This window comes from Sinohyriopsis cumingii, chromosome 2 (assembly GCF_028554795.1).
Source record: "Sinohyriopsis cumingii isolate HCF-2022 chromosome 2, ASM2855479v2, whole genome shotgun sequence".
NCBI lineage: Eukaryota > Metazoa > Mollusca > Bivalvia > Unionida > Unionidae > Sinohyriopsis > Sinohyriopsis cumingii.
In genome coordinates this window covers 154,668,508-154,681,998 of record NC_142962.1, presented here as the reverse complement: position 1 = coordinate 154,681,998, position 13,491 = coordinate 154,668,508, and the positions used below count along the sequence as shown (strand labels likewise).

At 35.7% G+C, this 13,491-nt stretch overlaps 1 protein-coding gene across 1 annotated transcript in view; it reads right to left on the bottom strand.

The window, feature by feature from the left end:
- Positions 1-9,725, bottom strand: part of LOC149806145 (putative chitinase 10) — a 38,863-nt gene extending 29,138 nt beyond the window's left edge. The window contains exons 1-5 of the mRNA XM_089935198.1: positions 9,656-9,725; positions 8,554-8,737; positions 4,611-4,898; positions 2,099-2,222; positions 374-556 (exon numbers count right to left, since the gene is read on the bottom strand). Coding sequence (XP_089791324.1) covers positions 374-556; positions 2,099-2,222; positions 4,611-4,898; positions 8,554-8,737; positions 9,656-9,725 — 849 coding nt within the window. The remainder of the gene's footprint in view (positions 1-373; positions 557-2,098; positions 2,223-4,610; positions 4,899-8,553; positions 8,738-9,655) is intronic.
- Positions 9,726-13,491: the final 3,766 nt, after the last annotated feature.

The following is a 13,491-nucleotide window of genomic DNA, read 5'->3' as shown; positions in this document are numbered from 1 at the left end:
AAAGATATTTTCCAGATGACGTTTTATGCCTTCACATTTTCCTTACTTGACATCTGTCACCCTTCCTTATATCATCTTCTTAAATGATTATTTAAACAGTCAAAACTGATTTCATTCAATTTTGAACAATTGACAAAAGACAATGTATTTTACGCATACATGTTTCAAAGTATATACCAGGATTATTATATTCCTATGCAACAGACTAATAACGTGTTTAAACATATTTATAATAATGACTGACATGTTTAAACATATCTAATAGAATGACGGACACTAAAGTCATCTGACCCAAAAGATGATTGACACATTTCTGAAGGAATATGGCTGAAGAATAGTGACACATTTATTCGAAAGCTACACCAAATCTAACCTCATAGTATGACAGGAATCCACCTTTCCTGGTGAAGTGTCCCGCTTCTCCCATCCTAGCGGAGGCCATTATGTCATTATTAGAAGGATTAGATAGTGTAAAAGATCGGCCATACAAGCCCAGTCCGATATTCAACTTGTTCTTTGGGCAACCGGTCTGGTGCCAATAATTTGATACCCAAGTCTGAAACGTAAACAAATCAATTAGATATCTGGTAAAATGGAAGAGGAGGGATCTGAGGTCAAATCATTTATTCTTTTGAAAGAGAAGGTAAGTTAGAAAAGTATATGTCCTGTATTGGGCAAATTTGATACACATTGACTAGCTTTTCTTGATTGAGAATTCGATAAAACTAAAATTTACTAAAAGCAACTTTATTAAAAATAAAAGCATTCTTTTTAAATTAAAGCAATTTCATTTTCTTATACTCAAAAAGAAATCAGCAGCAAAATTAGCTAAGAAGCTGAATGATCTGCATCAATGTGCGGAGTATACTAATTTCAGAAGGCATTTCGGTCATTTCAATGACATTATTCCCAAAATCAATGAAAAAAAATACGCCTAATTGGATTGAGTGACACGCTAACATTTGGAGCGGAACTTAATTATTGTCTCCTATTGGAGCCTGCAGGCATAGGTGGTCATCCAAATGACATTTCAGTTGCCTAAAAAGGAGGTAATCGCAGACTGGTACATAATACAAGTGTTTCATGAGTATTTATACCAAGGATTATGTGGTGACACGCTTGCATGTCTACGAGGTCATGTGATGTCAATCTACATTAGATTCGGAATTTTTCATGAGGTTCCATGTGCATTGACTCATTATTATGGCATTTAAATGGTTAGGATTTGCATTGTGGAATTTGTGCAATATTATCACGTGTCATTAGGCATGTAACGTTTAATACACTTATAAATAATGCAACACTAACCCGTTCCATTACAAGTATCATGCAACTATTTTAATTCGTTCTATGATATCATACAAGTTACGTTAAAAGAATAAAAATAAAAATAAAAAACTCGACTAATTCGTTCTCTTCCTTAATATGTAGATCATTTCCTGGCACATACAATGGTAAAGAGAACATAATGTTCTTCCTCGTCCAAATGTTCGGTCACACTTTACACAAGCATTGTACTAGGGTACTACAATGAAGAACTATAAACAGCTTCCAATATTTGACCAAGTTTGAAAGTATTTAGTATCAATCCGAGCTTGGAGCACGCTAAAAAGTAAGGATAAACAAGCACCATTTATTTGTACACGCGTTGTGGTGGCGACGGTAAAACCTCGTTGAGTTATTTACATCATACTTACCAAGTAGGCTTGTATATGACTAAAGTTAGGCTTCGTTTACAATTTCTCTTTGAAAGGTAATCCGATCTGTTCACTAATGTTTATCGACATACGAATTTGCTTAGAAATTAAAAATCTGTTCCGCTCAACGATGATAAGAAAAGAAATATCCCAGCTTAAATTTATCCCACATTTGCTCATCATATAATCAATGTTCCTGCTTCAAAGAGATTACCCGAACTACTTCTTCTTTGCCTCCCTTACCCAGCTCAGGCACTGTTTGTTTACAATTTCCTTCTTTGTAAACCCAACAAAGAATTGAATATATGGGAGCCTTTAAACTGTTTACAAAGCTATTACTGTTAAACAATTGTCTCTCTTAAAACTTTTAATGATTGTTGTTAGATATAATCATGACTCACAAGGTTAAGGTAGCGCCCATGCCCGGTTTCCCCGGCATGAGGAAACAGTGGGCTATTATGTCCGGTGCGATCCTCCCAGGTTCCATGTAGGTCATAGGTCTTTATACTTAAAAAATCTAGATATCTGAAATGAAAAGATTACGATACACATTGTGTGTGTGTGTGTGTGTGTGTGTGTGTGTGTGCGGGGGGGGGGGAGGGCAGAGAGATATAGTTTGAATGAATGCCTTGAAGAACTGAAACTATTTCAAATTGTAACGTCCTAGTACTGCTTTCAAAATGTCAAGTCCAGTATATATACGTCTTATAGAAGACCATGAAATAACGTTTCTCGTCTATAATGCATAACAAATGTCTGTTAATATTATTAATTTCTACTAACCAATATTATATATAATAACACTTTCATTCTACATCCTCTACGTATGTATACATACTTAGGACCACTTCCTAACAGAAACCATCTTTGTTAAAATCAATTTTCTATATACTAAATCAAACGTGAAATTAGTCCATCCCTGAAAAAAGACAATTTTCATCAGCCCCATTGGTTGCCCCGATTGGAAGTGTAGTGTGTGTGTGTGTGTGTGTGTGTGTGTGTGTGTGTGTGTGTGTTGGATTGTATTTGTATGTCTACGTTATATACTTAGTGCAGGTGTGTTAGAAAGGCATTGTCGTTGGTCGGTCATTACACACCTACAGATATCAGGCACGTCGTATGCTGTATCTATTGTGGATTTCCTAGCATCAACAGCTGCTGTCAGAAGAAGAGGCGGTTTGCCGGTCTGGCGGGCATCTTCGTCAAACACTTTTTTCAATTCCTATACAAAATATTAAATCATTAGACAGCGGAAACGGAAATTGACTGATTTTACCTTTCTAGAAATGGGGCAACGGATGTAATCAAGGTTAAGTACCTTATCAAAGATCCTTTGTAGATTTTGTTCCCTTTCCACAAGGCTTTAAATTTAAAGAAAAGGTTTTTCTTGGTACTCCATATTATGAAGTAATAAATTCTGAATATGAATATATTAAGGTAAATTATAACAAAACAAAACTAACATACTTTGTCCTTATTTTTAATCCTGTTAGATAGGGGTTGTGTTTGGTTGGAGAGTATTTAACAGGAACTGACATCTAACGTGCAGCTCTCAGATGATTGTTTGTTCTGCACTAATATTTTTTACTCAGCTAACTTAAGAGGCAAATTATGAAATACACCAGCCGATATTTCTTATATAGTGTTTTGGGATTCAAGAAGAGCCATGTCTAAACAGTGAAAATTCGTTTGTGAATTTCATGAAAAGGTTCAATTAGTATAATCTGTGCTATTTCAAGTTCATTTCCTGTGTACATCTGCTGCAGACATCGCAGACGATAAAAATTAAATGTCAATCCATGCAGGTGAGAGACATGCGTTTTGTAACTTTATCTGCATTCTTATAGCGGTAGAGCAAAACATCAGAGCTGATTCAAAGGCAAAGAATAATGTCCGCGTCTTGTTTCCAAGTCAAAATCTCCCGATTTGTCTAGAAGCTATAGCTAGATCACAGTGTCTCTAATTTCGCAACAAAGTCATCAACATGGCTTAACGTATTTCATCGTAAACTTCAAAGATGACTCCCTCTGAAAATAACCTCATTGTTTCCGACGAATTGCACAAATATTTTGGCCAATTGACATTAAACTGAGCCAAACGTGAGTCTTTGTATACTTAGAATCTATGACACTGATTTGCATGATTAAACAACATGTGATCATAATTTATGATAGCACTAAAGGTAAATAACTAAAAAAAAACTATTATTACAAATTTATCTTGAAAGTAGCAGCGGCTACTTTATTCACTGTATAATTCCCAACTCCAGGCAACCCTGGCCGCTTACCTGCTGTATATATAACATTTCAGAGAAGCAAATTGCTCAAAGCCCTAGACTGATTACATTAATTAGCACATGCCTAAGTTGAATAAATAACTGATTTGTCGGTTTATTTTAACGAGATGAGTGAAATGAGAAGAAACACTACACAGGTAGTCCCTGCAATATAAATAGTACACCATCAGTCACTGCAATAGAAAAAGTAAACAGGCAGTCCGTGCAATATGATCCTGTTTTAATAAAGAATTTCTTTAATTTTTGCTTTTATCGGAAACATAAGTTTGCGTTTGAAAGCTATGTTGTTGTTATTGGAATGCAGTGCTTTGCTTTGGCTTGGCAAATACAAACACCGCATTAAATCTGATATGAATAGATCTTCATATGAATAATAAAAAATATTAAAATTTGTTGTTCTGAAGCTTTCATATCATTTTATTGTACAGAAAACGTTATGGCTGACCCTTTGCATATGACTTTACCAAATATAGCGGCCAAAGGACTTCTAAAATGTTTGAAGGGATTGGAAATGTGATAACGGAAGTAAATTATATGAATTTCCTTTCTTAGACACATTTTTGGACGCCAATGATAATGCTGTAAGAGCAGAAACATTGTAAGAATTTCTCGTCTACTTTATTTTCCTAGATGTGCATTTGTCATAGATGACCTTAACAAGTTCCGTAAAACGCTGTTTATCCTCTGGTGGACTTCCTCTATTTGCCGGATACGCCAAGTGAAGGTCAAGACCATCAAAATTCCTGTCCCTGAGAAACTTTACTGAGGAAATAGCAAATTCATGACGCGAAGCATTCGTGGACACCATACTGCTAAACTGTCCAAATCCCATGTTCCCGCCACCAACAGCCAACAAAGTTCTGATGGAGGGATTTTTGGACTTAATGTCATTGAATCTTTCAAACCTGAAGAAATAGTGTAGAAGATTTTTAGTTTTTATTCATGTGATTTTCAAATAATGCATGAATACATGTTTAATAATAGTCATCGAAAGGTAAAAATAAATAAATATGCAATATGGCTGAAAATCCTGTGATTTATGTCTACTGTAAAAATTACTTCTTAATAAAAGGAAACATTAATACAGTACCTTAAGGCAATTGCTTGCAAATCTCACATGGTATGTCATACATAAAGATACGTGGTATGTCATGCATAAAAACACGTGGTATGTCATACATAAAGACACGTGGTATGTCATGCATAAAGACACGTGGTATGTCATAAGGAAGCAAAATTGCTTTGATATTTAATTGGCGTCAGCAACAGAGAATGAAGAAGCATTTTCGATATATGTAATGTAAATCACATTTAATCCTAACTTCATTATTCAACTAGTTTTTATTGCAAGCTTACGGTATTGGCCATAAAAGACTTAAGTTAACTTGGAAAGCTAATTTTCTCTTTGCATTCATTTTCCGACGTATTTTGGTTTACCAAACACAAATAGAAGAGAAATGGGACACCAAAATTCTTTTCAATAGTTGTTAGAACGTTGACCTAAAGTAGCCAAAGGTCTTCCAAAGATATTAGGGAAAATACTCCGCGATGACCATTATCAATCAGATGTTGTTTAGCAACATTTTAACAGAATCAATTTAATTATAAGGGTGAGCTTGTAATGTTCCAAACCAAATCATCCTGCCGAACAACTAAACAAGCACGATTGTATCTGCGGTTTGAGACTGTACTAATAAACGTCAAGAAAAAAATCTGGAAGACTAAGTAGTATGAACACATTTGAGATGTGAGCAAATAAAGTAAAGCTTGAAGTTCTGTGTTTTCAGGCTATATTACTTAGAAATTGTATGAAAAATCAATCAACCCGTAAACTTCGGGAAAGAGAATATGTTACTATTCCCACGTATTTTTACGTGTCAGGGATACAGTGAAACTCTGTGTTTCCGTCCGTCTGTCTATCCGTACTTCGTTCGTCTATCAGTTCGTATGTTAGTTACGACTTCTCATTGACCGCACGGTGGAAATTCGTGAAATTTTTGGGGTTTTTTTACTCCCTGGGTAACCATCTACGAGACGGACGCCATCATTTGTTCCGTTCAAGGTGTCGGCTGTCAGTGTTCAAATATTACATAAGAAACAAATCTAATTTCTTAACAAACTTTAGATAATGATGTTTCGTGTACGTGACGGTGTTTGCATTGGCCCCTGACTCAATGTTTGTAGGTAAGGATGGGGAATGTGCTGCGGTGATGCATTTACAGTTGCTATAATTTCAGGCATAAATGCCATAACACCCTATAGATGAATATTATGAGTGTTTAAAAATGAACCCTCTCTTTAAAGATCGTGTACCTTGCGAATAGAGTAAAATATTTTCCAATCAATCGGAAAAGCTTTGGAAAGACACTGAAAACTGGAATATAATCAGGCTCCAATTTTAAGAAACTCCTTGAGCACAAATCCCAACCTGGAACCCACAGCCTACACACACAGACAAGAGCGCGCACAACTGATACGCATGGAACAATAAATTGTTCCATTTTGGTATGGAGAGGACTAATTATCCAACCATAATGAAGAAGTCCTAATTAAAGAAATAGAACAAACTAACATGAATAATTACAAACCTAAGACTGGGATCTATTACAGATGAAAAGGACAGCTGAATCTGATTGCAAGTTGTCAGTACAATAGAACTATACACAATGTCAGACTGAGAGAACAATTTCTGATCTGATATTTCTGTGTTGTTTGTTATGACCTAGAAATCATATATGATGCCTTGTCGCTAAATATTGTATATCTTTGAAACAAGGATATTATTTTATTTACATTACAAGGGAAGGTATTTGAAACATGCAATAATAATAATAATAATAATAATAATAATAATACATTGGTATCATTTGAGACCAGCGAGGCTGATTATACTGATAGAAAAGAAACTGACGCCTGATCTATTAAACAGAGCACATTTAGATTTAAGTTTTTCGTTCAAATCAGATTCGCCATATGTATCCATTGACATTATCCAATATTTGTCTCTATGTCCACAATCATTCTCAATCCATATACGATTTGACTGGATGGACAGCATTTCTTGGGACTAGACAAAGTGTTCAACTGAGTAAAACTGGCAGGCGTGTTTTGTGTTGACCTTGTTTCTGACATGGTTTTTGTTATTGGTTATTCTTTTCCTAAAGCCAGCTGTTTAGTAGTCAGCGTCTAAATACCGCACGTCAGAATATAAATGACGTTTATACAGGAAATATTGCACGTCAGGGCGTAAATGACGTCCATACTGGCGCATCTTAACCCATAGATGACATTTGTAAGTAACTCATGTTGATGAGCTGTTAAACGTAGTAGTCTCGGGCTGACTAGACAACGTCCATCTTTAAATCTAAGTATGGCCCTGCTTTTGGTAAGTGAATCGAGTACAACTGTACACACAAAGGATATTCTGTTAAGAGTTCTGTTCGTTCGGTTACAGACCACAGATGTTTGTTTGAAGACAACCTCTAGACGTAAATAATGTACTTTTCCATATATTCTTTAATATCAAATTCGTTTCGTAATATACCTACTTTTCCCATATGATTTACAACATCACCATCAAGCAGTTCCAGTGGCGTAAGTGGTTAGAGCGTCCGCCTCGGATGCGTAAAGTCGCAGGTTTGAAACCCGGCCGAGTCATACCAAATACGTATTAAAAAATGTTACCAGCAGCTGCCTCGCTAGGGCTCAGCATTAAGAGGTTAGGTTAGTGTAAAGTTGGTCGGCCTAGTGTCATGATAATTTTAGTGGGTGGGACATGATGCTACATGTCTGCGGCCTGATACCCCAGTGTTAGACATTACTATAATCTGCCACACCGCAGACATCGTAGCGATATTGCTGGAAAATTTTTAAGGTGGTAGGGGATAGTTTCGTAGATTGGCCCTGTCAAATTTCTTAACTTAAGGCAATGGTGTAACTTGTTAATTTATTATTGTTTACTAATTAAATATATTGATATATTTGTAAATTAGATGTTTCGGGCTTGTTTTGTTCTTGAGGCATGTACATCTTATATAGATACTCTGCAGCATGTAAATAGTGAAATATCAATAGTCGACATGGAAATAAAGTTTGCCTCCAACATCAGTAAGCAGGTGGCTTCAGGGGAAGTAGATTCTCTCAAAAACGGTTTGGATGACATCTATATTCAATTGGATTAGCCGTTTTAGTACAGAATGTTTTTGCAGAATTATCACCTAGAGCAGGGGCTTGTGTTTACATCGTGTCAACGCGACCTTCGGATGTAAAAACTGCAAGTATAAATTTGGGGTTGGGGGTGCATAGACTTATTTTGCTATGAACTGCCATTGACTTCTCTGGTCAAGTAAATAATATTCTTATGCTTTATTTTAATATAGCTCTAAAAGATATGGACTTTCTAACCTCACTTGTGTATTTAAAGTTTGTATTACTTATTATACTAGGTCGGTGAATGCGGCATTACATTTGTGCACAAACCCTTGCACCCTAAAGCTACGTTAAATATCCAATTCACACCCACACACCTCCATCCTTTCGTAGTATAAAACAATTACTTACATGCTCTCCACCTGGCTAGTTGTTTCATCCTTCGACTCAAAGGCCTCCAGCTGATTGCCTTTCAACTTGGCGAAAGCGTAAATAATATGAGAACAAAGATTGGGGTCCATGTCTTCTGGGAGGAATTTCCCTAGCCACGGGCGATACTGGGCCCAGTTCGTGTAGTAGCATACTCTGTTGTATGCTGTAATAATAATAATAATAATAATAATAATAAAATCAATAATAATACATCTTTTGACATGGAAATGGTAGAGATATAGAAAACCGAAGACAAATACGTTATTATGTCGTTGGAAACTGAAAGTAGTCTAATTTTGTAAGGTAATGAGGCTACGTCGCATAGAAAAGAAATAAGACTGAAGATAAAGAAATATTCGAATGTGACCAGGAACTTTAAAAAAATAGTATTCTGATATTGAAGTCTTATAAGTTATAAATATTCAACAACATATTTTACATTTTTTGTGATAGTCGAAATATGTACAGCGTCAAAAGACGTATTTGAATCATTAAAAAATAAGTCATTTGTAGAATGATTGTATTGTCTATTTTAAATGAATGTTTGTTAAAGGTAATCCCAGTTGTCCTCTTTGTTCTACTAAAACTACTGCTGATGTTGATGTTGCTGTTACTACAGCTTCAACGTAAAATATATTTAATATTAACAATTATATTCAATGGGTTAAAGAAAGCAAAAAGGATCTCAGAATGAATGTGAGTAAAATAAAACAAGTAGAAAAGACTAAGCACATTTATTAACTCAAGTCCATTGATATACTACATGAAACAATCGATATTTTGAGGAAACGCCACTCTCTTTCTTAAAAAGATAGGATACTGTCATTTTGTATTGTTGGTATGATTTCTTGTAAAGTAGTATCGGACAACGAAGTCATTTTCTTGGTAACAGTATGACACAGACCTATGACAGTATCTAAATTCTTCATCAATTCCGTTGGACACACACACACACACATATATATATATATATATGTGTGTGTGTGTGTGTGTGTGTGTGTGTGTGTGTGACATAAAAGTTCAAATTGTTAGAGTTTTACATTCTAAATCCTCGAAATTTCACATATCACAACTTACTTACCATGAACTCTGACCAGCAGATAAATCATGCAGAGGGCAGTAAATACGAAAGCACGTGCTGATAACTCCATCTGGGAAAAAGATGATACGTTATGATCATACGTTCATAGATGAGCAATGCAAGAACAAATGTAAATACTCTAGCTCAATTAATTTTAAACAGGTCAAACTCTGAAACAGGTAAAGGTAGAATAAGAAATTTACACTGAAAGGTAGCATACCATTATGTTATATTTTTCTTACATCATTCTGTGAGATATCTTGCGATTTGTTTGAACATTATTTTACAAACACAAAATATTTCAACCTATATGCTAACAAAAGGTGAATATTATAGTCATTTGTATTGACTGGGGATTGATCGTGCATTATTGGTTACAATACTGATTTCTATTATTTATGAAGTGCAATGAAGCAACATAGGATGAACTGGAAATGTAGTTAATATTAAGAGGAAGGAGCATGCGAGGACAAAATATGAAACCCATTTAGAAGAAGAAGACCAAAGACCAAAGCTTGTACATTTCACAGTACGAAATTTGGTAAATGTATGAAACAGGTGCTTTGATTACATTAAGCTAGCTTTCCATTTTGGTTTAGTTGTAATGTACCCATCCATTCATCCATATATCAACATTCACATAACACCTGTATACTGTATTTGTATTGCTTTATTCACCGTTGTAAATCAGTCGTACTCTTGTTTATTCTTGTATACATTTATGCATTTGGAGCTGACACATAAAATATATATTTTTTTCTAATTTTCCCTCGAGATTTGCTAACCATTGTAAATTATAATTTTCTTTGAATAAAAAACAATCTTAAAGTCGGATAAATAAATAATACATTTTTATTTTGAATTCAGCAGTTTCAGATGCACTTTTAATCCAACTGCGTTTGATTATTGGACAGCTGTCTTGACTGATTCTACAATATTAACCATCTAGCAACAGTGGCGTATATTGTCATTTTTCATGACATATTTCCACATAGTCTTCGATAGAATGATCTCATTGCTTCTTTTCCATCCTCACGTTAATGTGTGAATTATGTGAGTGGCGCTTTCAGTGTGGCACTGTAAAGCTTGTGCTTGCCTTTAAGGAAATTATTTTGAAAATAAAGTAAAATACGGTGCGAGACCATTAAATTAGGACATCAATTAGCAGCCATTTAAATTAATAAATTAGTTTTATGTCCATCCAAGATCTGCCGTACGAATTTTTGATGAATCCTTTTCCTCACGCCTTTATGACAAAGGAAAGAAAAATAACAATAAAACATTATTAAAACACTGTTAGCACACTCTTGACCATATCATACCGATGGTATTTGATAAATGTGTCTTTTCTGAGGGCACAGAGGGGCATCTGACCCAGGCTAGTCTGGAAGGGTATTGAACCAGTTGCCTTAGGTTTATGAGTCGGACGCTCAACCCGCTAAGCTAGCGCTGCCTCCAACAACATAATACATACACAAACAAAATAATAGGGCTTTTGCATTATATCTAGAGTGTGCAAGTACCTAATGGTGCACATCTGGGTGCACACTTTGCATTGATTTTAAGCTTTATGATTCACTGTACTAATTAAGTTCTCATAGTAAACCTATCATCAAACTTAGGTCTCTGTATCGATCCATCCTTGTTACAAACGTATCTTTGGAGAAATTCATTTGTCCCATGACATGTTTTTATCTAGATGTGTTTTGAAACGTGCTTTCAACTCCGCACCTAACACTAACCTCTTAATGCTGAGCTCCAAGTGAGGCAGCTACTGCTAGTTTCATTTTTTAAGTCTTTGGTATGACTCGGCCGTGGCTCGAACACGCGTCCTCGCCTCCCTCATCTTGTTTAATATTTATAAAAGATTAGCTGATAACAACTCGGTTCGTGTTGTTGGTATTTTGGCATAGCTGCAACTGATATGCTTGTTAAATTTCGCTGTTAAATATCATCGGTCAAATTGTAATCATGTGACCACGATTATCGGCTCAGTTACTCAATAAACTGCTCGAAGACTTACATTATTTTTATAAGTAGAGTTGCGCTACCAACCAGTTGAAATTATTACAAACAACTGAAATTAACAAAAAGGAAAATGGATGTCGTAATTTGCAATATGAGCAGGTAATTTTTGTCCTTTTTAAAGTGAACGATCAGAACATTATCGTTAAGACAGCCTGGGGAAATATTGAACAATTCTTCATGACCCCTCTGATTTACCTGCGTCGTGACCTTTGCTGAGTCAGTGAAAGCGATTGGAGTATGTGTCGCAGAATCTCTCTCTCACCCCACCCTTCGGCCGAGTCATACGAAAGACTTTAATAAATGGTACTAACTGCTACCTTGCTAGGTGCTCAGGATCAAGAGGTTAGTGTTAGGAATGGTCGGCCTGGTGTCAGGATAATATGACTGGGTGGGACATCATGCTACATGTCTGAGGCATGATGCCCCAGTGCTAGACGTCACTATAAACTGTCACACTGCAGACATCGTAACGATATCACTGAATAATTGTTAAAGCCCTAAATCTGCATGTCTCTCTCTGTCTCTCTCTCTCTCTGTCTCTCTCTCTCTCATAGCAGTTGAACAAAGCTGCAAAACTACTTCAGCCGTTTTAGTTAGATTGGTGTTTACAATTTGGAAGGTAAACATCGCTTTTCTAAAGGTATATCCTTAATATATTTTAGCATGTTAACCAAATTTGGCCTTTCAAACGATTCAGATTAATTTTAGAAGACTTGAAAGGTGAACAATCACATATAGAGTGTTTATATAACAGCGTGTTTCCTTTCGAGAGCAATAAATTAGAACCCTCAGTGGGGAAAGAATAACAACGCCAACAGTCACAGACCCTGAATCTACGTTTGATGCTAAATTATTATTATGGAGACAAATTTGAATAAAACCGCAGTCTACTTCCTGAACTAAAGTACTTTCAGAAGAAGAAGACTTCTCAGACAAAGGCAAAGTGCCTGGCAATAAACGTCTCCGAGAAGCTCCTTTGTCCTTTAATAATTTAACAGGGATAGGAATGGTCGAGTCACCAATAAATGATATAGAACCCTTCGACACATATAGGTCTTAATTCTCCATAATAGAACCAGGCTGGGGTTAGCTTGACCCCACAAATGTATTATTTCCAATAAGTGACCTTGACCTTGAGCTTTGAAAAACAAGAGCATTTGGAACTGCTCTGTACTTAGTTGCATATTTGTTAACTTAAAGCAATCAGAAATAACGTGTCCCATTTTCTTGTAATAAGTGCACGTCGGAAGAGATACGGATTTCTATTCAGTCTTATCAGACGTTGGATTATTCTTAGTTGTACAAGATTGAAATTTGTAAGTACTAACTTGAAACTGATTTGGTCGCTTGCTAATCACCTGCTGAGAGGTACACTTATTGACAAATGAAAGTTTGTGAGCCAAGGAATACTCGTCATCTACACGTCATCTACACGAACAACGTTTTCAAAAGTGTATATCCTATGTTCATAAAGGTAAACTCTGACGTCACTATGGACGCATTTCTGAAACTCTTCGACTAATATTAGTTGTCAGGTTTGTCATTATCTTTATCAATCTTTTTAGAAGCACACCACCTATAAAATTGGCGCTCTTTTACACTTACAAATTCGACATAGGTTTGGTCCTTAGCTTTACCGCTATTCCAAAACATCTGTTTATATGCCTCAGGTACAAATTCATAAGACTTTAGGATACATTCCTTGACCAAATCATAATCAGTAATTGCTTCTGCTAATAGTTAAATATATGCATCGCGTGATTTGCAAAAAAGTACCCTCTGTAATAACAAAGTCCAGTGCTCGCATG